A 21,076-nucleotide genomic window follows, 5' to 3' on the forward strand; every position below is an offset into this window, starting at 1 on the left:
CCATAGTCAGCGCCCGAGCCAAGCGAGGAAGACGTTCCCACGCCCCTGCCAGGGAAAGCACAGAGGTTGCCCTGCTAGCGCCCGGCCTTGGCGTGTGACTCTCGGTGCGTGGCGCACGGAGCCCTCCCAAAACCTGCTGCGTCAGCCCCACGACAACTGCGAGATTCCAGTTCGGCCCCCGCTGCGCTCAGGGCAGCAGCCGGAGGCGGAGGCAGGAGGGGCAGCTGTTAGGCACCAGCAGGGGCTCAGCTCTCTGCCCGGCACAGCCCCCGGGCACGTCGCTGCGGCTCGGGACGCCGTGCTGGGCTAGCGGCGCGTTCTCGCTCAGGCATTGCGGCCGCAGGGCGGGCAGAGGGCCGGAGATGCGCTTTGCCCAAGCAATCCGCAGGGATTAGGCTCCCCCTTGGAGTAGCTCCACACACCCGACTCCGGCCCCCTGGCAAGGCCACACAAAGCCGAGTGCCCGGGCGCTCCAGCAGGGGTTGGCAAACTTCCCTGGCCCTGCCCCACCAAGCAGCTCTGGCCCGGGCCGAGGCAACCCCCTGCCCCATGAGGCCAGACTCACCGGTCCCAGCACTCCCAGGGGCGGGTACGTGGCCCCAGCGCCGGGCTTCTTTACGCCAGGAGCCACCTTGCCTCACTGCTGGCCCACGCCACCTGCCCCTTCCCTGGTCATTGCTCCTCTCCCGGGGCTCGCCCCGACCCGCTCCAGCCCGGTTATTCACTCAAATCCTCCCCGGGTCAGATTGATGCAGGTGTTTGACTGACGCCCCCCGCCCCCCACGCCATGGGGGGTTCTGGTGTGGGGGGGGGGCAAAGCCTTGTGGGGCTCGCCCGTCGCCAAGGAGCAGCCTCCCTTGCTCTGGGCAGGCCTGGGGAGGGACACGGCGGGCGGGCGGGCGAGCCCGCCTTGGGATTTGCCGGCGGTGCGGGCGGAGGAGGCCTGGCGCGGTGCGTTTGCTGCCTCGTAAAGCTTTGCAGCCTAAGCCGCTGGGAGCGGGCGCTGCCTCTGCCAGAGCCGGGGCAGGGCCATCGGTAGCTCTAGCGCGAGCGACCAGACGCCTGTTCTCGGCCAGCCGGGCGGAACTAGTAACGCACATCCCGGCACGCAAGGGGTTAAGGAAACTGACCGGATCCGGATCCGGCCCCGGGCAGGCGGGCGCTGGGCACGTGGCCCTCGGGCCCCTCTGCCCTCCCTGGCCCTGCTGCTCCGGGGCTGGGCCTCCCCGCTCCCCCGGTTTGCCAGCGCCCAGCGTTCCTGGCTGCCGGTGCCCACCCCAGAGCCCGTCACCAGGCCAGACTCCCCCTGCCGCGCAGGCCGCCGCCGGTCCCTACGTGACCGCACTGCTGCCCTGCTGGAGCGGGACCCCTTCGTCACCTCCCCCCCGGCGGGCTGCAGCGCCGCGAGCCTGCGCCGCTCAGCGGCGGGTTTCGGCTGCAGCCCCTGGGCCCAGCCAGCCCGCGCAAAGTGGGGCTCGTTCGGAGCAAAGCCAGGCCAGAGACAACGGATCCTCAAGCCGAGAAGCAGAGTCGGTGCAGGGCCTCACGTACCTTCCCGGAGAGGCAGCTCAGAGCCTCGCCGGGCCGGCTGATGCCAGGGTTTGGACTGGATCCCTCGGCCAGGTCGGTTGCTTTAACCAGCTCAGACCAGCCTGTGCGCCTCACCCCAGGGACGAGACTTCTGCAGCCTAGTTAGCGGCCGAGGGATCGTCACTTCCAGGGGCCTACGGACACCCTGTCACTCCCCCACGGAGCCGGGGCAGCCCCCGACGCCGGCAGAGGCAACGCTCGTAGAGCTGCTGCAACGGTCTGAGCAGGCCAGGTGTGTCCTTCCGCTGCGCCCCACGGGAGCCACCCTAGCGCGGGAGATGCTCAGCTGGAGCGGCCCGTGAAATCAGCCAGCCCGACCTGCCGTGTGGCAGCCCCGCACGCCGCCCCCGGGCCGGCTCACGTTAGCAGCGGGAATGAGGCGAACCTGAGGAGCGGCTGGGCGGAGCAGCAGCACCGAGTGGTGGCCACCGAAGGGAGGTTCTCGGAGCTGCTGCGCTTGGGGAAAGGCCCGGGGAGAGCCGCGTAGCAGATGGAGCCGTGGGTGGTCGCAGGGGTGGTGGGTAACAGAGGGGGGCTAGACAGGTCGCTGCGCTGCAGCGTAACACGGACGGCCAGTAACAGAAGCTGCGATGAAGCGGGTGGGGCGACGGGGCTGTGGTCAGCCCCGGGGTGCTGGGTTACAGCCGGCGCCGTGGAGGTTGTGCTCGGTCTCGGTGGCGTCGGGTAATGGCGATGGGCCGAGGCCCAGCCGCTCAGCCTCCAGCGGGCCAGGAAGAGCCGGGCTGCGGGGCAGCTCCCTGGGGCTGTGGCCAGCGGGGAAGACCCCTGCCACGGCACGGCTGCCTGGCTCTTTGGCTGACCAGAAGAGGTGGGGCTGCACCGCCCCATGGGAGGGAGGCGGCTAAGGAGCCTTGGAGCGTTCGGGGCTGGGGCAGTAACCTGGCATGAGGTCCAGCCACTACAGTGGGGGCAGAGGCTGCAGAAGGAGCAGGACCTCAGGCCAAAGGGCCTTCCCCAGCTGGGCCTCCCTCCACCGCTCATACTTAGCCTCCTCCCGGCCCGCACTGCTACCAAGAAGCGTTCACGTCCTTTGAGACCCTGAGGCCAAGCCAGGCCCTGCGGGTGGCGCTGGCTCCGGAGCTGACTGGGGCAAGGCCGTTCCTGCAGATATTTGAGAATTCATCCGGGATTTTCCACTGCCAGGAGAGCACAGGGCGACCTGGGCGAGACCGAGCGGTGAGGCCGGGAGCACAGGCCGCTCATCACTTGGCTGTTCATCTCCAAGGGCCCTTCTGCAGGTGAATGGGGCTCCCCTCACACCTCTGCCCACCTGGGGGGCGGGTACCAGAGAGTGGGAATTTCTCCAGGTGATCGCTGCTGCCAGGGGAAGTCACTGCTGCTTGTTTCGAAAAGGCCAGTTACAAACGCTTCTTGTTGGCTGAAGCAAACAACCGGGCTCATAGGGCAGCCAATCACGTCGGCGGTTTTCCAGGAGACTACGGCTGTGACCCTCTGGCACCAGCATCCATAAGACGTGGTCACGGTGGCAGAGAACCGGGAGTCCTTGGCCTCCCCTGCAGAGGCTGAGCACAGCCTGTGATGGAGCAGTCCAGCCACGGCACCCGGTGAGCTAGCTGCGAGCTCAGCTGTGAGCGTGAGCCGGTCAGCTGGTTTGGGCCACGTACGCTACAAGGAATGGCCTCGGCCAACGTGCTGCCCAGTCGTCTGGTGGTAACAGCGTCTGAGATTCCTCACAGGCCCGGCTGGTCTCGCTGCACTCGAACACTCCTGGTGCCTCCATAGATTTGCCTGTGTTTCACCCCCTTTCCCATATTATGGTCAAGCCGGTCTTCACGTGGGCCATTGGGAAACCCTCCTGTGAGCCCTGCTCGGTGTTCTGCACCTCTGACGGAGCCCTTCCACCGCGCAGCTCTCCCTGAGCACCCATCAGCGGACTGAAAGTTTGCCTACGTTGGCAAAGCATTGAAAGCTCCGGGCTCCGTGTCTGTCCCTCACGTGCTGTGAAAATTCACCCCTTTGGCCCAGAGGTGTCACCGTGTGGCCTCCTGGCTGTTCTCCCTGCCTGACGCAGGCCAGAGAACTGCCCCCCAAAATAATCCCTAGCGAGTAGTTTTGAGAACACCGCCCAATCTCGATTGCAAATCCCTGGTACGTAGTTCCAGCTGGTGATCGCTCTCCCTGCTAACAACGCAACGCTCTGAATTAGTCGCTACGACACAATGGGAAAAAAGAGAAAACTGTTGTACTGTTTGGCCCTGTTGGGTTGTGGACAGTTGTTTATGCTGGGGATTGTGGAGAAACTCACAGAACTTGCTCCACTTACCAGTGAAGTCAAAGAGCGTTTGACTTACGAGCGTTTGTGACTGACTTACGAGGCACAGGGCTGGGCTTTCGGTAGAAAGTGGTGTAACTGGAACAGGAGATCGCCGCAGCCCTGTTATTATCTCGAGGATAGTCACGGCTCAGGCTCTCTCTGGTTGCAGGAGAGAAAGCTTTGAGTCATCCTCATGAAATAGCTGTCATTTGGAATGAACCCCACCCCAGCCCTCCTGGATGGGAGCTGGCATTCAAACAAGTAAACTGGAAACTCAACGGTGAAAAATGCTTGCCACTGGTGTTACTGCAGAACAAACCCAACCTTTTGCTGACGCCAAACTTCAAGTCCCTGCCCGCTCAGGGCCCCTGATACAGGCCGGGGCTCCCTGGGTCTGGCTTCTGGCATGGCCAGGGATGGGGCCTCACGGTGAGTGGAGGGGAGCCCACATCAACCCCCCCCACTAGAAAGGGGCTAGCACTTCTCTGGGTCTCCTCAGTCAAGTGTGGGGAGCAGCTCAGGGAACGATAGACTCGTCAGCCTTACCTCAGTCCCCAGAAATATAAAGGAGGGGATCCTCAAGGAATCCATTCCCGAGCACTTGGAAGAGGAGAAAGTGATCAAGCGCAGGCAACGTGGATTCACCAAGGGCAAGTGGTGCCTGACCAATCTGATGAACTTCTGCGATCAGGTAACTGGCTCTGTGGACGTGGGGAGGTCAAGGATGCAATATCCCTCGACTTCAGCAAAGATTTTGATACAGTCGCCCGCAACATTCTTGCCCATAAGTTAAGGCCGTATGGATTGGATCCATGGTCTGTAAGATGGATAGAAAGATGACTTGATGGACAGGCCCAATGGGTAGTGGTCAATGGCTCGGTGTCTGGTTGGCAGTCGGTTTCAAGTGGAGCGCCCCAAGGATCAGGTCCAGGGCCGGTACTGTTCAACATCTTTACTAAGGACCAGGATGAGGGGAGAGATTGCACCCTCAGCAAATTTGCAGCAGACATGAAGCTTGGGGGACGGGTAGATTGGAGGGTAGGGACAGGGTCCAGAGTGACCTAGACAAATTGGAGGACTGGGCCAAAAAATCTGATGCGGTTCAACAAGGACAAGCATAGAGTCCTGCACTTGGGATGGACGAATCCCAAACATTGTTACAGGCTGGGGACCAACTGGCGAAGTAGCAGTGCAGCGGAAAAGGACCTTGGGATTACAGCGGCTGAGAGGCTGAATATGAGCTAACAGTGCACCCTTGTAGCCCAGAAGGCTAAAGGCATATTGGGGCGCATGAGGAGGAGCATTTCGAGCAGATCTAGAGAAGTGGTTGTTTCCCTCTATTCGGCGCTGGAGAGGCCCCATCTGGAGTATTGCGTCCAGTTCTGGGCCCCCCCAGCATAGAAAGGATGGAGATGGGCTGGCGCACAAGGCCTAGGAGGAGAGGCTGAGGGATTTGGGCTTGGTTAGTTGGCAGAAGAGAAGACTGAGGGGTGATTTAATAGCAGCCTTCAACTTCCTGAAGGGGGCTCTAAAGAGGATGGAGGGAGGCTGTTCTCAGTGGTGACAGGTGGCAGAACAAGGAGCAATGGTCGGAAGTTACAGAGGGAGAGGAGTAGGTTGGATATGAGGAAAAACTACTTCCCCAGGAGGGTGGTGAAGCACTGGAATGCGTTGCCTAGAGAGGTGGTGGAATCTCCATCCCTGGAGGCTTTTCATTCCCGGCTGGACAAGGCCCTGGCTGGGATGACTTAGTGGGGGGTTGGTCCTGCTTTGGGCAGGAGGCTGGACTCGATGGCCTCCTGAGGTCCCTGCCAGCCCCGGGATTCTACAATTCTACGAACTCATTATTTCGGGATTGTCCCACCCCATAGCCGTGTCTACACGTGCACGCTACTTGGAAGTAGCGGCACTAACTTCGAAATAGTGCCCGTCACGGCTACACGCCTCGGGCGCTATTTCGAAGTTAACTTCGACGTTAGGCGGCGAGACGTCGAAGTCGCTAACCCCATGAGGGGATCGGGATAGCACCCTACTTCGACGTTCAACGTCGAAGTAGGGACCGTGTAGTTGTTGCGCGTCCCGCAACTTCGAAATAGCGGGGTCCATCATGGCGGCCATCAGCTGAGGGGTTGAGAGACGCTCTCTCTCCAGCCCCTGAGGGGCTCTATGGTCACTGTGGGCAGCAGCCCTTAGCCCAGGGCTTCTGGCTGCTGCTGCGGCAGCTGGGGATCCATGCTGCACGCGCAGGGTCTGCAACCAGTTGTCGGCTCTGTGGATCTTGTGTTGTTTAGCGCAACTGTGTCTGGGAGGGGCCCTTTAAGGGAGCGGCTGGCTGTTGAGTCCGCCCTGTGACCCTGTCTGCAGCTGTGCCTGGCACCCTTATTTCGATGTGTGCTACTTTGGTGTGTAGACGTTCCCTCGCAGCGCCTATTTCGATGTGGTGCTGCGCAATGTCGAAGTCGAACATCGACGTTGCCAGCTCGGCTACGTCTACACGTGAAGCCAACATCGAAATAGCTTATTTCTGTTCAACTTCGACGTTGCGCAGCACCACATAGAAATAGGCGCTGCGAGGGAACGTCTACACGCCAAAGTAGCACACATCGAAATAAGGGTGCCAGGCACAGCTGCAGACAGGGTCACAGGGCGGACTCAACAGCAAGCCGCTCCCTTAAAGGGCCCCTCCCAGACACAGTTGCGCTGAACAACACAAGATACACAGAGCCTACAACTGGTTGCAGACCCTGTGCCTGCAGCATGGATCCCCAGCTGCTGCAGCAGCAGCCAGAAGCCCTGGGCTAAGGGCTGCTGCCCACGGTGACCATAGAGCCCCGCAGGGGCTGGAGAGAGAGCGTCTCTCAACCCCTCAGCTGATGGCCGCCATGGAGGACCCCACTATTTCGAAGTTGTGGGATGCACAACGACTACACGGTCCCTACTTCGACGTTCAACGTCGAAATAGGGCGCTATTCCGATCCCCTCATGGGGTTAGCGACTTCGACGTCTCGCCGCCTAACGTCGAAGTTAACTTCGAAATAGCTCCTGGCGTGTGTAGCCGTGATGGATGCTATTTCGAAGTTAGTGCCGCTACTTCGAAGTAGTGTGCACGTGTAGACACGGCTGAGGACGTGTAGACGTTATTCATCGAAATAAGCTATTTCGATGTAGGCTTCACGTGTAGACGTAGCCCATGAGAGACAATGGGTCCTCTACTGCTGGGCCCCAGTGGGATCTAGCCCAGGGCTTGGCCGTGCTCCGCAGCTGCGAGATGCCACCCCCGCCCTGGTGGGGGAGGAGAGGGAATGTTGCCTGTCCTCTCAGCTGCCTCCCCACAAAACTCAGCAGCGTCTCATCCGTCCTTTCCTCGACCCCTCACCGGAACAGCTGAGTGGGGCAGGGCTAGCGGCCAGAGCCTGCTGCCTTCCTCCCTCTCTCGCCTGCTCCAGCCAAACCGCTGTGAATGGGCAGGGCAGGGCAGGGCAGGGCTCGGCCAGACCTCAGCCGAGACGTTGCCACTGCCTTGGAGGCAGCTTTCCCCAGGTGCTGAGGACTCTGGCAGCTGCCCAAGAGAGATTTGGGTGCTGCCCAGCTGATTAGCAGAGCTCCCGCAGCCCGGCAGCCGGTGTTTGTACTGGTGGTGCCCACCTGCACATTCATCAGTGCATGTAAAATTTATTCCACACACGGATGGAAAATATTAGCAGGAATGCTGCTGGGCGGCTCTGTGGCAGGAGGAGCAAGGGGACAGGAAAAGGGCCTGTGGATGCTCCCTGGACCTGACCTGGGCTCCGCCTTCCTAAGCTGCCGGGGCTGCTCCTCATAAGCCTAACACAGCGTGGAGCCCACCGCGCCCCGGCTAACAGGCAAAGCCCCGATGCCAGCTGTGACTGTGAATGGCTAAGCTGTGCCCCACAGCAAAGGTGTGTGTATGGCGGGGAGGGGAGCCCAGCAGATGGGTACGATGCGGGATGCTGAGCCGGGGCCAGCGTTTCTGTGCAGCAGCAGCTCTGGGAATATCTGTGCTTTGTTTTCTAAAAGGAACAAGGCGCTTCAGGCTCCTTAAAACCGGCCGTTTGGCTGCCCACTCCTGCTTCCTCCACAGATCCTGGCCCGTGGGTGTGGGCCCACCCTGCGGAACTGCCCCTCCCTGCGGCACAGGGCCCGGCCAGCCCAAGGGGCGCTCGTTAGCGAGTGCTCCGGCCGAGCCCTCGTTTCCCTGTACAGGCCCCAGGAGCAGGCGCCCAGCGCTGCCGAGGCAGGCCCAACCCGGGACCTTGGCTTAACACGCAGGAGGTTTTTAACAGGTAAATCACCACGGGGCGCTGTGAGCCGTTAGGGCACAGGGAGATAGAGTCCAGCCTTTCACTGCAACCACCGTTTGCTGAGGTCTCGGCGCTCTGGACTCGTCTTGGCGTGAGGCCTGGCAGCCGGCGGCCTTACGGGAGGGCTGGGGCCACACTGTCAGTGCCAGCACCCCAGCAGCGTGCGGCTGGACTTACCCTTAAGCTGGGTGAGGCTGGGGTGCCCTGCGGGTGGTATGCAGCCGGGGGCCGTGGAGGCAGAGCTCACCAGCCTCGTGCAAGGTGCTGCGCATGGAACACACCCACTGCTGGCCTCCGAGTCCCCGTGCGCGCTCGCAATCACTGCAGGCGGGTTGGGGGCGTCGTCCGGCCCAGCAAACAGTCACACCAGAGCAGACCCAGGCCCGCTGGTCCCCCGGTGCCACGGACGGCTCTTCACCTCCGCTCGGAACAAGGGGCCCTGGGGCTGCACTGCCAGCCAGACCCACCTGCGGTGCTTCCAGCTCGAGCCCAGGGCTGTTCCGGTGCAGGGCTTGCCCGGGGGAGCGGGCAGCACCCCCCTGAGCTATTTCCCTTTCGGGGTCACCCGGGGCGCTGGGGAGCAGGTGCGCTCTCTGCTTCCCCAGCAACTCGTAAAACCTAGTTATGCCGCCCAGGGACGTAAAGAACCAGATCGACAGAGCCAGACACGTACGCAGACGTCACCTGCTACGCGATAGGCCCCTTGGCACCAAGGGGGGCTCGGGAACAAGGTAGGAGGGGGCGTGGTTCTGAGTCATGGAAGGGGCGTGGCCTGTGGCAAAAGGGGTGGAACTAAGGCAGAAGGGGCGGGGACTAAGGCAATCTGCCCCCAGCGCTACCCGGACTGTGGCACGGGCCCTGCTCTTTCCGCGCAGCCACACACAGCAGCACTGCTTCGGCGGTTGTCCTCTCCCCTCCCGTTAGGCCCCGCGAGGAAGAAACAGAGCACCGCTTGTCCACACCGGCAGCTCCCAGCTCCACCCCTCCAGCCCCTCATTGGCAATGCAGACTGGAGCCCGACCCCTCCCCTCCGCGGCCTGTCCTCACCTACGGACAGCTGCCCAGCTTCACGGCACTTCTCCCCAGCAGCCACACCCCACAGCAACGTTAACCAGGGAACCTATCCCTGCCGCAAACCCCCTTGCCAGCTCTGTCCACGTAGCTGGACTAGAGACACCACCCCGGGACCTAACCCCGCCAACCCCAGCATCAGAGGCTTCGATACCTGCACGCCCACCAATGTAACACAGGCCATCGCGTGCCAGCAATGCCCCTCCGCCATGGACACTGGCCAGGCCAGACAGCCTCTGCCCCAGAGGATGGCTGGACATAAATCCAGCATTAGGAACTGGAACATACATAAACCTGCAGGGGAACACATCACCCGCCCAGGATGTTCAACCAAGGATGTGGAAGTCGCCATTCTTCTCCAGAAGGGTTTTATCACAAGGTTACAGAGGGAGACGTCCGAGCTGGAATTCATGTGCAAATCTGGCACGTTTTACCCCGGCCTCAGCAGAGATCTTAGCTCCCTAATGCATTTCCCCACCTTGATGCTCGCTGGAACGGCGCACGCCCTACTTCATTTGAGTCATCCTCCAGCCCTGCTAGCGACAGGTGACCCACCGTATAACCCCTGAATTGTGTGTATCTACCCCTATCACCTGAGGAACTGGGCCTTACCCATGAAACCTCATGACCTAATACATTTGTTAGCCTCTAAGGAGCTGCAGGACTGCTTGTGATTTGTGAAGCCTCTGAGGACAGGACAAGCAGCAATGGGCTTCAACTGCAGCAAGGGAGGTTTAGGTTGGACACAAGGAAAAACTCCCCAATGGTCAGGGTGGTTAAACACGAGAATAAACTGTCTGGGGAGGTTGTGGAATCTCCATTGCTGGAGACACTTAAGAGCAGGCTAGAGAGACACCTGCCAGGGATGGTCTAGATGGTGCTTGGCCCTTCTATGGAGGGCAGAGAACTAGGCGCAAGGACCTCTCAAGGTCCCTTCCAGGTCTATTATTCTCAGACTCCAAGCTACAGCCCAACACAGCCATCCCCCAGACTATAGCCAGTTTCTGTAGCTGCTGCCACCTGCCGGCTGTTTGGTGCCTGCAAGGAGGTACAGCTTGTGTCACTCCACAGCCCAATGTATTACAAGGCGCCTGTGGTCTCAGGGTGTCCACATTACACTGGCACCAAGGGCGAGTTGGCAACAGCCAGGTAACCCTACCACTGCCATTCCCAGATCTTTGGCCAGCAGGTCATGCTGGGACAGGTGCCGAATAAAGAACTGACGGCAAGACCAGTTCTTTACAACCTCGGAGAAGGAAACCCGTCCCCAGACCAGAAACCTGCTGCAGGGGCAGGAGCTCAAGGCAGCCGGTCTGGGCACCAACCTGTGTCTTGACTTAAACCCTTGGACTCCGCGTGAAGCACAGGTCATCTCCAAGCCTCCTCCACGTCACTCTGTCTCGGGACAAAACTTCCAGCTGGCCCGGACAGTTCTCCAGTTGATGTCCTTCTGCCAGATGTTTGCACATGGGGACAGCTCCTTGGGGGTTTCACAAGAATTTCGCCGGTTGTTGTTGCGGAAGGGGGCAGAACCAGCAGGAGACTGATTAGAGGGCTGGAAAACCTGCCGGGTCGTGCCAGACTCAATGAGCTGAAGAGTGTAACGAAGAGCAGGTGAAGGGGTGACTGGATCCTGGCTTAGCTGGTTCAGCCCGGCCAACAAAGGCCGCTGTGAGCCACTGGCTGGAAGCTGAAGGGAGATCAGCTCAGCCTGGAAATCAGATGCAGATGAAACAGTGGAAATGAATGGTGGCAGCAAGCCAGCGCCGAGTATCCAAAAGGTTGAGAAACTAAAATGATTAACGGCAACAAAGGGTCCTGTGGCACCTTATAGACTAACAGAAAAGTTTTGAGCATGAGCTTTCGTGAGCACAGACTCACTTCATCAGATGCTGGTCTTGGAAATCTGCAGGGCCAGGTATAAATAATGCCCCTCTGCTATATACATCGGACAAACTGGACAGTCTCTACATAAAAGAATAAACGCACACAAATCAGACATCAGAAATTGCAATGTACAAAATCCCATAGGAGAGCACTTCAATCTCCCAGGCCACACAGTAGCAGACTTAAAAGTAGCTATCCTGCAGCAAAGAAATTTCAGGACCAGACTCCAAAGAGAAATTTCTGAGCTACAATTCATCTGCAAATTCGACGCCCTCAGCTCAGCCTTAAACAAAGACTGCGAATGGCTGGCTAAATACAAAAGCAGCTTCCCCTCCCTTGGTGTTCACACCTCCAGATCAACTGCTGGTAGTAAGCCTCACCCTTGCTGACTGAGCTAACCTTGTTATCCCCACCCTTGCTCTGGCTTATTTATACCTGGCCGTGCAGAATTCCAAGACCAGCATCTGATGAAGTGAGTCTGTGCTCATGAAAGCTCATGCTCAAAACTTTTCTGTTAGTCTATAAGGTGCCACAGGACCCTTCGTTGCTGTTACAGATCCAGACTAACACGGCTACCCCCCGATAAAATGATTAAGGGTTTGGAATGGGTCCCATACGAGGAGAGGCTGGAGAGACTGGGACTTTTCAGTCTAGAAAAGAGGAGATTGAGGGGCGATATGATAGAGGTGTATAAAATCATGAATGGTGTGGAGAAAGGGAATACAGAAAAGTTATTTACTTGTTCCCATAATATAAGAACTAGAGGACACCAAATGAAATTAATGGGTAGCAGGTTAAAAACTAATAAAAACATTTTTCTTCACACAGAGCACAGTCAACCTGTGGAACTCCTTGCCAGAGGAGGCTGCGAAGGCCAGCACTCTAACGGAGTTTAAAAAAGAGCTCGATAAATATTTGGAGGTTAGGTCCATAGATGGCTCTTAGCAAGGGGTAAGGTATGGTTCCTAGCCTTTTGTCGAAGGCGGGAGATGGATGGCAGGAGACAAATCGCTTGATCGTTGTCTTCAGTTCACCTCCTCTGGGGCACCTGGCATTGGCTGCTGTCGGCAGACAGGATACTGGGCTAGATGGACCTTTGGTCTGACCCAGTACGGCCGTTCTTATGTTATGTTCTTATGTTGCTGGTGATCACATCCTGCCCCCTGTGCCCGCCACCAGCCCGCACTCCTCCTGGAAATTCCCCGCCCGCTCCCCGGGTACCCACCTCTCCGGCATCCGCTCACCCAGAAATCATTCCTCAGGCTCGGTGTTTCGCCAGCAGCCTCCTGTAAGCATCCCCCTTCTGCCCCTCACTGCCGAACCCCACACTGCAGCCATCCCCCCCTACCCCCCACCCCCACTCCACAGCCCTTTCCCACCCCCAAACCCCACGCCACAGCCATCCCCCCAACTCCCCACCCCCGAGCCCCACTCCGCAGCCCTTTCCCACCACCAAACCCCACGCCACAGCCATCCCCCCCCACCCCCACACTGCAGCCATCCCCCCTCTTCCGCTCCCACCCCAGGCCCCTGCACATTCACCCCCACATGCTCCATACACCTCAGGGCCCCTCACTCCCCTGCTGCAGGCCTAGTGCAGCCCACGTCACACGTACCTGGGCCTGCTGCAGCCCGAGTCCCTCACCCCCCGGGGCAGCCGCCCCACAACACTGGGCGAGCCCCTCTCAGCTGCCCTCCCCTCAGCTGCAGCCCCACCAGGCCGGCCCAGCCGCGCCTGGGAGCCTGAGGCTGCCCACCCCAAAGCCAGCTGCAAAGGAAGCGCTCAGGCGGCCCGTGCAAAGGCAGCTTTATTCGCAGGGGCTCGGGGAGCCGAGCAGGACAGGCGAGGGACGCACCCAGCCAGGGTGCCTACGTGCGCCCACCAGGCCAACCTCCCGCAGGGTCTGCTCCTCCGCCCGCAGCGCCTTCGGCCCCTCCTCAGCGCGACAGGGACTTCTCCAGCAGCACCTTCAGCACCGCTCCCAGCTCCTGCGGGGGCAAAGCGACAGCGTGGGGCTCAGCCCAGCCAGGGCCAGGGCGGCCCTGGAAACCCCCAAGCCCGCCCCAGGGGCCGACGGGACGGGACTCGCCGCTCCTGGACAGCGGAACAGCTGGGAGGGGCCCAGGGAAGCAGCGTTTGCGCCAGCAGGTGCCTCGGTGAGCCCCTGGGCAAGTGGGGGGCAGTTCCATGCTCCTGAAAGGGGCAGAGCCTCGGGGGGAAGGGGCGGCAGGCAGCCCTCAGCGCTGCTCAGACCATGGCTGACACCCCCCCGCCAGCCCTCACAGCTACCTGGTTGCCAAGGAGATGGGATGCCTAAAGAATGGGGTTCGGGGCGGAGGAGGCGGGGTGCCTGCAGTGGGGGGGTTGGGGGGAGGAGGCGGGGTGCCTGCGGGGGGGGGTTCGGGGGAGGCAGGATGCCTGCGGTGGGGGGGGGTTCAGGGTGGAGGAGGTGGGGTGCCTGCGTTGGGGGGGGGTTTGGAGGAGGCAGGATGCCTGCGGGGGGGGGTTTGGAGGCGGAGGAGGCGGGGTGCCTGCGGGGGGGGGTTCGGGGGCAGGGGAGGCGGGGTGCCTGCGGGGGGGGGTTCGGAGGCGGAGGAGGCAGGGTGCCTGTGGAGGGGGGTTCGGGGGCGGGGGAGGCGAGGTGCCTGCGGGGGGGGGTTCGGGGCGGGGGAGGAGATGGGATTCCCCCCCGCACCCCAACTCACACCTGGGCACTGTGTGAGCAGCAGCACAGCCCCAGGCCAGGTGTCACCGTGACTGGCGCGACTTTCACACCGATAGAATATCCTGCCCTGACGTGAGGTGCTGGCAGCCACCTGGGTCGGGTTTCAGGGACAGCTGGCCCAGAGAAGCGCTGCGCTCCAATTGGCTGGGTGCGGATTGCCCAGTAACAGGCAGGCCAATCGCATCACACAGGGTGTCAGCAATGCCTCCCTGCTGGTCACCAATAGCCAGGAGCCCCCCCGAGCTCTGCAGTGTCCATCACCCTGGTTCAGATACCTTCACCTGGAAGGACCATCTAACGTGTCCGTCGGGTGCACCAAACCCATTGCCCCAGAGCCTCTGCTCGCTCAGCACCCAGTGGGACCAGCCCTCTGCGTGGGCAGAGGTGGCATGACCTGCCTCAGGGAACGTACCTTAAGCCCTCAAGCAGGTGGGTTCCTGCTAGGCTGGTTGGTCCCAGTCTCAGACTCTCTCCTGCACAGAGGTCCACCCAGCGCAGCAGAGGAGAAAGGCTATCAGGGAGCTGGATTGTTCTTGATGGATCTGCACTGGCCCGGACAGATTGGAGCAGCCTTGGGGCTGCTCTAACTTACATCACCTGGCCATGGCTTCAAAGGGTCTTCTGCCAGCTGCAGCACGCCTCCTTCTGATACACCCCCTAGCTCAGGCCAGGAGAAGTTGTTGCAGTCCCTCTCCCTGGTCCCCTCTCAAGTAACCAGTCCCAGTCCTTTCCCTCTCTCGTAGCATAAGCCTTGTTCCACACCCCGACCGTTTGCTGACGCTTCACTCTGGATAGGCAGCTCTCAGCACTGCCCAGTGCAGGCCAGTTGGGGGATGCTGGCACGGCGCCCTGTGTTTGCAATTACCCTTCAGCATCACAGGGAAAGGAGACTCGGGGGCTGTGTGCGGCGGCAGCCGGGGGTAGAAGAAAGTTCCCTGGGGGGACATGGGCTCTGCTACTGGACCTGGAATGGCACTGTGGGCTGGGTTCAGCTAACTGGCATCACACGCAGGGCCACCACCCTCCTCTCCCTGGGGGGCAAAGTCTGTGCATGTGGAACTTCCACGGTTAGAGGGATGCGACTCGTGTTCCTACCCGGAACTCTTCCCGCTGGCATTTACGCCCCCCGTTGAGTGAGATTAGGCTCCGGCTCCAGGAGAAACAGAGCCAGGGAGATGGGTGGGATGGCAGGGGCATCAGTTACACCCTTAAAGGGGACGAGACTCAGGCTGCTCTTGGTCTCTGGTGGCGATGCTCCAGACCCTCGGCCCGTCCTCCCAGGAGGCCGTGGAGAACCGCCCCTTGGTGCAGTCAGCCAGAGCACTGCTGCAGGGCCTGGGCACTGGGGGGTTATCGCCCCCCCCCGGTCCTCACTGTGCTGTGTGGTGCAGAGGCCGCCAGCAGATCCAGGGACCTTAGCCTGGCTCATTTCATGCCGTGAGGAAACTCCCAGCTGGTTCCTGCACATGACAGGTGCTGCGTGAGTGCAAAGTCCCATGGAGGGCAGCAAGGCCAGTGCCATCGTCTAGCACACACGGACACAGAGGGCAGGTCAGGACTGCACTGGGCTGATAACATAGGAACGGCCACACTGGCTCAGACCAAAGGTCCATCCAGCCCAGTAGCCTGTCTGCTGACAGGGGCCAGTGCCAGGTGCCCCAGAGGGGTGGACTGAAGACAGTGATTTGTCTCCTGCCATCCATCTCCCATCTCTGACAATCAGAGGCCAGGGACACCGTTCCTACCCCTGGCTAATAGCCTTTGAGGGACCTAACCTCCAGGAATTTATCTAGCGCTTTCTTAAATTCTGTTACAGTCCTGGCCTTCACGGCATCCTCTGGCAAGGAGTTCCACAGGTTAACAATGCGCTGAGTGAAGAAGAACTTTCTTTTGTTAATTTTAAACCTGCTACCCATTAATTTCATTTGGTGTCCTCTAGTTCTTGTACCATGGGCACAAGTAAATAACTTCTCCTTATTCACCCTCTCCACACCTGTCATAATTTTTCATGTTCCCCCCCTCAGTCCCCTCTTTTCTAAACTAACAAGTCCCAATCTTTTTAGCCTCTCCTCATACGGGACCCGTTCCAAGCCCCTAATCATTCTAGTTGCCCTTTTCTGAACTTTTTCCAGGGCCAGGATCTCTTTTTTTCAGGTGAGGAGACCACATTTGTACACAGAATTCGAGATGTGGGCGTACCATAGATTTTTATACGGGCAGTAAGATACTTCTTATCTTATTTTCTATCCCTTTTTTAATAATACCTAACATCCTATTTGCCTTTTTGACAGCCTCTGCACACTGCGTGGATGTTTTCAAGGAACTCTCCGCAATAATTCCAAGATCTCTTTCGTGATTAGTTGTCGCTAATTAGCCCCCCATCATATTGTAAGTGGTTCAGCCCCCAAGGGGAGAAAACCCTCCACAGGGACCAACCAACAAGAAATGAGAAGACGAAACAGCAGCTTTGCTCTTCGCTTCTTTCATGGCCTGCAGAGCTGGCGATCTGGGCCAGGAGGAGAAATCGTGGGGCCGGGGGTGAAGGGTGTTATTGAGCCTGGCGAGGGAGCAGGCAGCTGGAAGGGGCCATTATCGGAGCAGACACAGGCAGGTGAAATAGCATCTCTTGGTACCACGCTGCTGTAACAACGCAGCCGGGATGCAGGGCCCAGGCAAAGCGAAGCGGCAGAGGTGTGCGAGCCCTTCAGGGTGACCGAGCTCTGGCCGGCACCCGCCTCACCTGGGAGCGAAGCTCTGATTTCCCCCAGTTCTCGTCGATTGGCCGCCCCTGCGCCAGGCGTCTGAGGAGCTCGCTGGCGAGCAGCTCTTTCACGCCCTCCACGGCGGCTCGGAGAGTCGGGCTGAAACCCAGCGGGGTGGAGTTGTGTGCAGCATCCCCTGGAGACTCCAGGAGCGGCGAGGCCGCGATGCTCTTCTTCCCCATGAAGTGACCTGAAACCACACAGAGCACATGTGTTCAGAGGGGGCGGGACGGCTGGGGGGGGTGGGGGAGGGAGGTTTCAAGCACCAGCACAGGGATGAAAAAGCTAGACGGGTCCCTAATGCCAGTCGGCCTTGGAAATCGGCTGCGGCAGCTGCCACGGCCCTGACGCAGGGGCGTCGTTCAGACTCAGAACACTGTCGCACAAACCCCCCTGCAGCACAAGGAGGCAGAAGGGAGGGGCAGTGGGCCAACGGCCCTGTGCTTTGCTTCTGGTGGTCTGAGCTGGCGTGGGGAGTCTCAGGGCCCCGTGACTGGATGTGACAGGACGGGGTTTCTGGGCACAGCTGGCGAAATCAATCCAGGGTACCTCTGCTTAAAATCCAGGCCACTTACAGCCCCAGGCTGGGATTTCCTTCTCACCAAGGCAAACCCAACCTGCCTGGGGCTGCAAGTAGCCCGGAGTTTAGGCAAAGGTAACCTGGATTGATTCTTCCAGCTGTGCCCAGAAACCCCGTCCTGTCACACTCCGAAAGCCCCTCGGCAGCTCACCTTTCAAACCAACCCTCCAACAGCTCCCGAGGGAGCTTCGCAGCTCGGGGCCAAGGCAGCATCTCACGCAGGTGCTAACGCAGCGGCAGAGACCCGGGGAGCTGGGAAATCAGCTGAGATTTACCGCACATGTGGCTCTCACCCTCTCGGCTCCGTGGATGACACTGGGCACCTTTCACGACTGCCCGCCTGCTTTGCACACAGTCAGTAGTTGGCTGTGTAAGCCTGGCTCTCAGCCCCTCACACCCAGCTCCTCGTACCTGTCCTGGTGGCGCCTGGCGCCCTCGCAGGCTGGGGCGGGGTCCTGGGGGTTAACAGTGCAGCTCGGGAGCCAGTGGACTAGGAGCCAAGGTAGCCCAGGACTGGAGGGAACAAGCTTGTTGGCTAGCAAGGGGACTGGGCCAAGCCAGGCTGGGGCTCAGTGCGCCGCCGGAGGTGCCCCAGGAAGACAACGTCCATGAGTGACACCCCAGCTCTTAGAACACGCCTGGGCCCATCAGGGTAATTGTTTCAGCTGCTCCCGGATGCGGCACACAGCACCCCTACGGGGCCAGAACACCAGGATCCACAGCAGTGGCTTGAAGGTGCCTAAAAACATTCAGCCACATAGACACCAGCCCCGGTGGGTCCCAGTGATGGTCACCTCCAGCCCCTGCCCACTCCCAACTACTGGGCTCTCTGGGGTTCAGCATCCAGCAGCTCCACCCCTGCCGGATCGCCCCGGGCAGAGCCAGCACTGCTCTTATGAGAGACGGACGCCATCTGGGGGTTTGCTCCGCACCACGCTGTGCTGCAGGGTCACTGGAGGGCAGCAGGGGGTTTCACGGGGACGATTCTTGGCTTGCCAAGCGGAGCTAGCGACTCCTCAGTGCTTCCATCCTCCACCCCCATTCACACGTCTCGGCTGCAGGAAGCTACATGGCAGTTTTCTCCCACACACCACCCTCTTGCTCGCACTCCTTTCGAGAACCCCATTTAGCCGAGTTTCACAGGGGCACCCAAGGAGTTGGAACAAAGGGCTTGAATGCGCCGATTAACAGCTGAGAAACGGATTTGGTTTCCTCTATCTCAGAATAGCCTGAATCTGGAAAGTGTTTCTGCTTTTTCTCTGCTTTGCCTTAAATAACAGCCAGGTTCTCTGCTGTGCATTTTAGCCGAACGAGGCTTTACTCTATGCAGTTAATTTTAGCTACGTCAGGCCCAGGCTATTAGAGAGATGAGGCGAGGGAGGGAATTTCTTTTTACTGGACCACTTTCAGGTTGGGGGGAGAGACAGACTTTCCAGCTGTGACGCAGTGTGGTGTGCGAGGATTTCATTCCCCTGGTTAGGCTGCAGGTGTTCCCTGCTGTCCTGCAGCAACCCGAGGTGTGTGCCTCAGTTTCCCTCAATACAGCATCAGTGCATAGTGGTGAGAGGACCTTTGGTGTGATGAGTTCTCACGTGTAGGCAATGGTCCTCCCGGCTCTTTGTAACCTAGGCAACCAGGTGACACCTTTTTCCTTGGGAAACAGGACGGAGGCGGGCGGAGGGGCCTGGCTGGTTGGAATTGGAACTGGGCCGGTGAGTGGGGCAGCCTGGTCTGGCTGGGGAGGGAGGAAGGGGACCAGGGCCCGGCTCAGGGACCCCTCTGGGCCCCTCTCCCTGAGACGGATCGCGCTGACGGCTTCTGGTTTCCATGCTGACAAGTCTGTTCTACGCCGTGTCCCTCTCGCCTCGGAACCTCCTGCCGAGCGAGAGTCACGTCTGCCTGCGGCTGGGGGCAGGGCTGGGGACCCCCCACCCTGTGACAGAAGCAACACAGAGCTCTTCTTTCGCGGGTCTGGGTCGGGGTTTCTCCATATCCAGGGACTGACACAGGCACAAGAGCGCCGGTCTCTTGTCCAGACCCAAAGCAGCGCTCTGCCTGCCGGAAAGCCACCTCCCCCCCCACCCACGAAGGGAGCTGGCCCAGTAAAAGACACGACCTCACTCCTGGCAAGATCTGATTCCCTTTGGTGCCCTCAACCCTGGGTCGACTCCCCCAGGATCAGGCACAGAGGCGATCGCGGCGCCCCGTGGAGTCCAACGCCGCTCCCAAAGGTGGAATTTGAGGCCTGCGTTGGAGCGTTTGCAGCTGGGGTTGAATGGGCCGGGGACAAGCGCCACCTCCCCGCGACCGTGACGTGTAACAATTCACCCACGGCAGGAGGAGCCAGCAGCAGGAGGTCGGTAACGTGGGCCGGGCGGCGGAACTGTTGGCTCCCCACCGACAGCTGTTGTGTCTGTTCCGTTCCCGCCTGCTCCGGGCTTTGGGTTTCTGACGTTTAACGGGGGGCACGTGGTGTCCCGGGTGCGGGGGTGGGGGTGGGGTGGGCAGAGCCCTGGGAAGTGGGTCGCTCCCATTTTGGGGGTCTACACAGCAAAATAGGAGGGTGAGTGACGCGGGGTCACGCAGCAGGGCAGACCCCACTAGGGCCCTGTGTGTGGGTTGGCAGCCCAGGGCAAATCCAAGGGTCTCCACCACGGCTGGGAGCGAGTCTCCCGGCCAGGCAGGGATTCGGGGCAGTGGGGCTCAGGACAGCGGTGTGGACGTGGGGCTCCGGTAGCAGCTCACGCGGACCCCCGGGGCTCTGGCGGCCTAGGGAAGCCCAGGCTGCCACCCGGAGCCCCAAAGACCACACCTGCCTGCGCAGGGCGGACCAGCTCCGAGCCATCGGCCCAAGGAAGAGCTCCAGTAACACCAGTTATTTGCCCGGCTGCCCCAGGACTGGCCCAGGTGAGCGCTCAGCACAGATCCGCCAGCGGGGCCCAGGGCTGGCGCTGCCAACAGCGTGGGGGTGAAATGGGGGGGTGACACACGGCAGCTGCCCCTTTGCCCCCAAGCTTTGGAGCCCTCCCTCCCTTGTGTCCGTCGCCCCCACCCTGCTGCCTGCAGCCCCCAACAAAGGGCCCCGGGCAGAGGCTACGCCTGCCCCTTGGCCCCCCTTTCCCGGGGCGGCGCTGAGCTGGAGCGGGGGGAACCTGCGCTTTGCCCCGGGGCCGCAGTGGGGCTTTCAAAGCGCCGCCAAGACCCCGCGAGCGAAGGTGCCGCCTGGCCCGGGCGCAGGGCAGGCGTGGGGGAGCCTGTCCCGCGGCCGGGCCCCGGCAGCCGCGCTGGTAGGGGTGGGGGGCGCTCTGGGGTGGGGGGTGCAGGGGGAGCCCCAGCCTCGCGCGCTCCCCGGGCACTGCCCCCCACGGGCGGGAGGGGTCGGACCGGCGCCCCCCCCCCCCGGAGGTCCCGATCCAGCTCCGGGGCCCGATCCCTGGCAGCTCCCTCCCCGCCGGTACCTGTGGCCCAGAGGTTGCCGCGGGGGTTGACTTTGATCCGGGCCGCTCGGCTCCGCGGCGGGGCCAGGTCGGGGCGGGCGGCGGCCGCCAGGCAGGCGAGGAGCAGCAGCAGGCAGCGCAGCAGGCGGCCGGCGGGCAGCGCCCCCATAGCTCCCCGCCGCCTCCGGGCGTTCTGCCTCCCCAGCCGGCGCCGGCTGCCCTTTTAAAGCCTCCCCGGGGGGGCGGAGCCTGGATCAGCCACGCCCCGATCCCGCCCGGCCACGCCCCCGCCGACGGCCACGTGCGCCGACGGCCTGGCTCGGGCGCTGGGGTCGCGCGGCGGCCGGAGCGGGAGCCGCTACCAGGCCCGTGCCGCCCCTCCGGGCAGTCCCTGGGCTCGCTGCC

General features: G+C 61.0%; 1 protein-coding gene across 1 annotated transcript; it reads right to left on the reverse strand.

Moving 5' to 3' along the window:
- Positions 1-12,956: 12,956 nt before the first annotated feature.
- Positions 12,957-20,848, reverse strand: NMB (neuromedin B). The gene is made up of 3 exons (XM_075007133.1): positions 20,693-20,848; positions 16,633-16,844; positions 12,957-13,155 (listed from the first exon to the last, which is right to left on the reverse strand). Exons 1-3 carry the CDS (start codon positions 20,838-20,840, stop codon positions 13,105-13,107), a joined length of 411 nt encoding a protein of 136 aa, XP_074863234.1. The 5' UTR covers positions 20,841-20,848; the 3' UTR covers positions 12,957-13,104.
- Positions 20,849-21,076: the final 228 nt, after the last annotated feature.

This window comes from Carettochelys insculpta, chromosome 12 (assembly GCF_033958435.1).
Source record: "Carettochelys insculpta isolate YL-2023 chromosome 12, ASM3395843v1, whole genome shotgun sequence".
Taxonomy (NCBI): Eukaryota; Metazoa; Chordata; order Testudines; family Carettochelyidae; genus Carettochelys; species Carettochelys insculpta.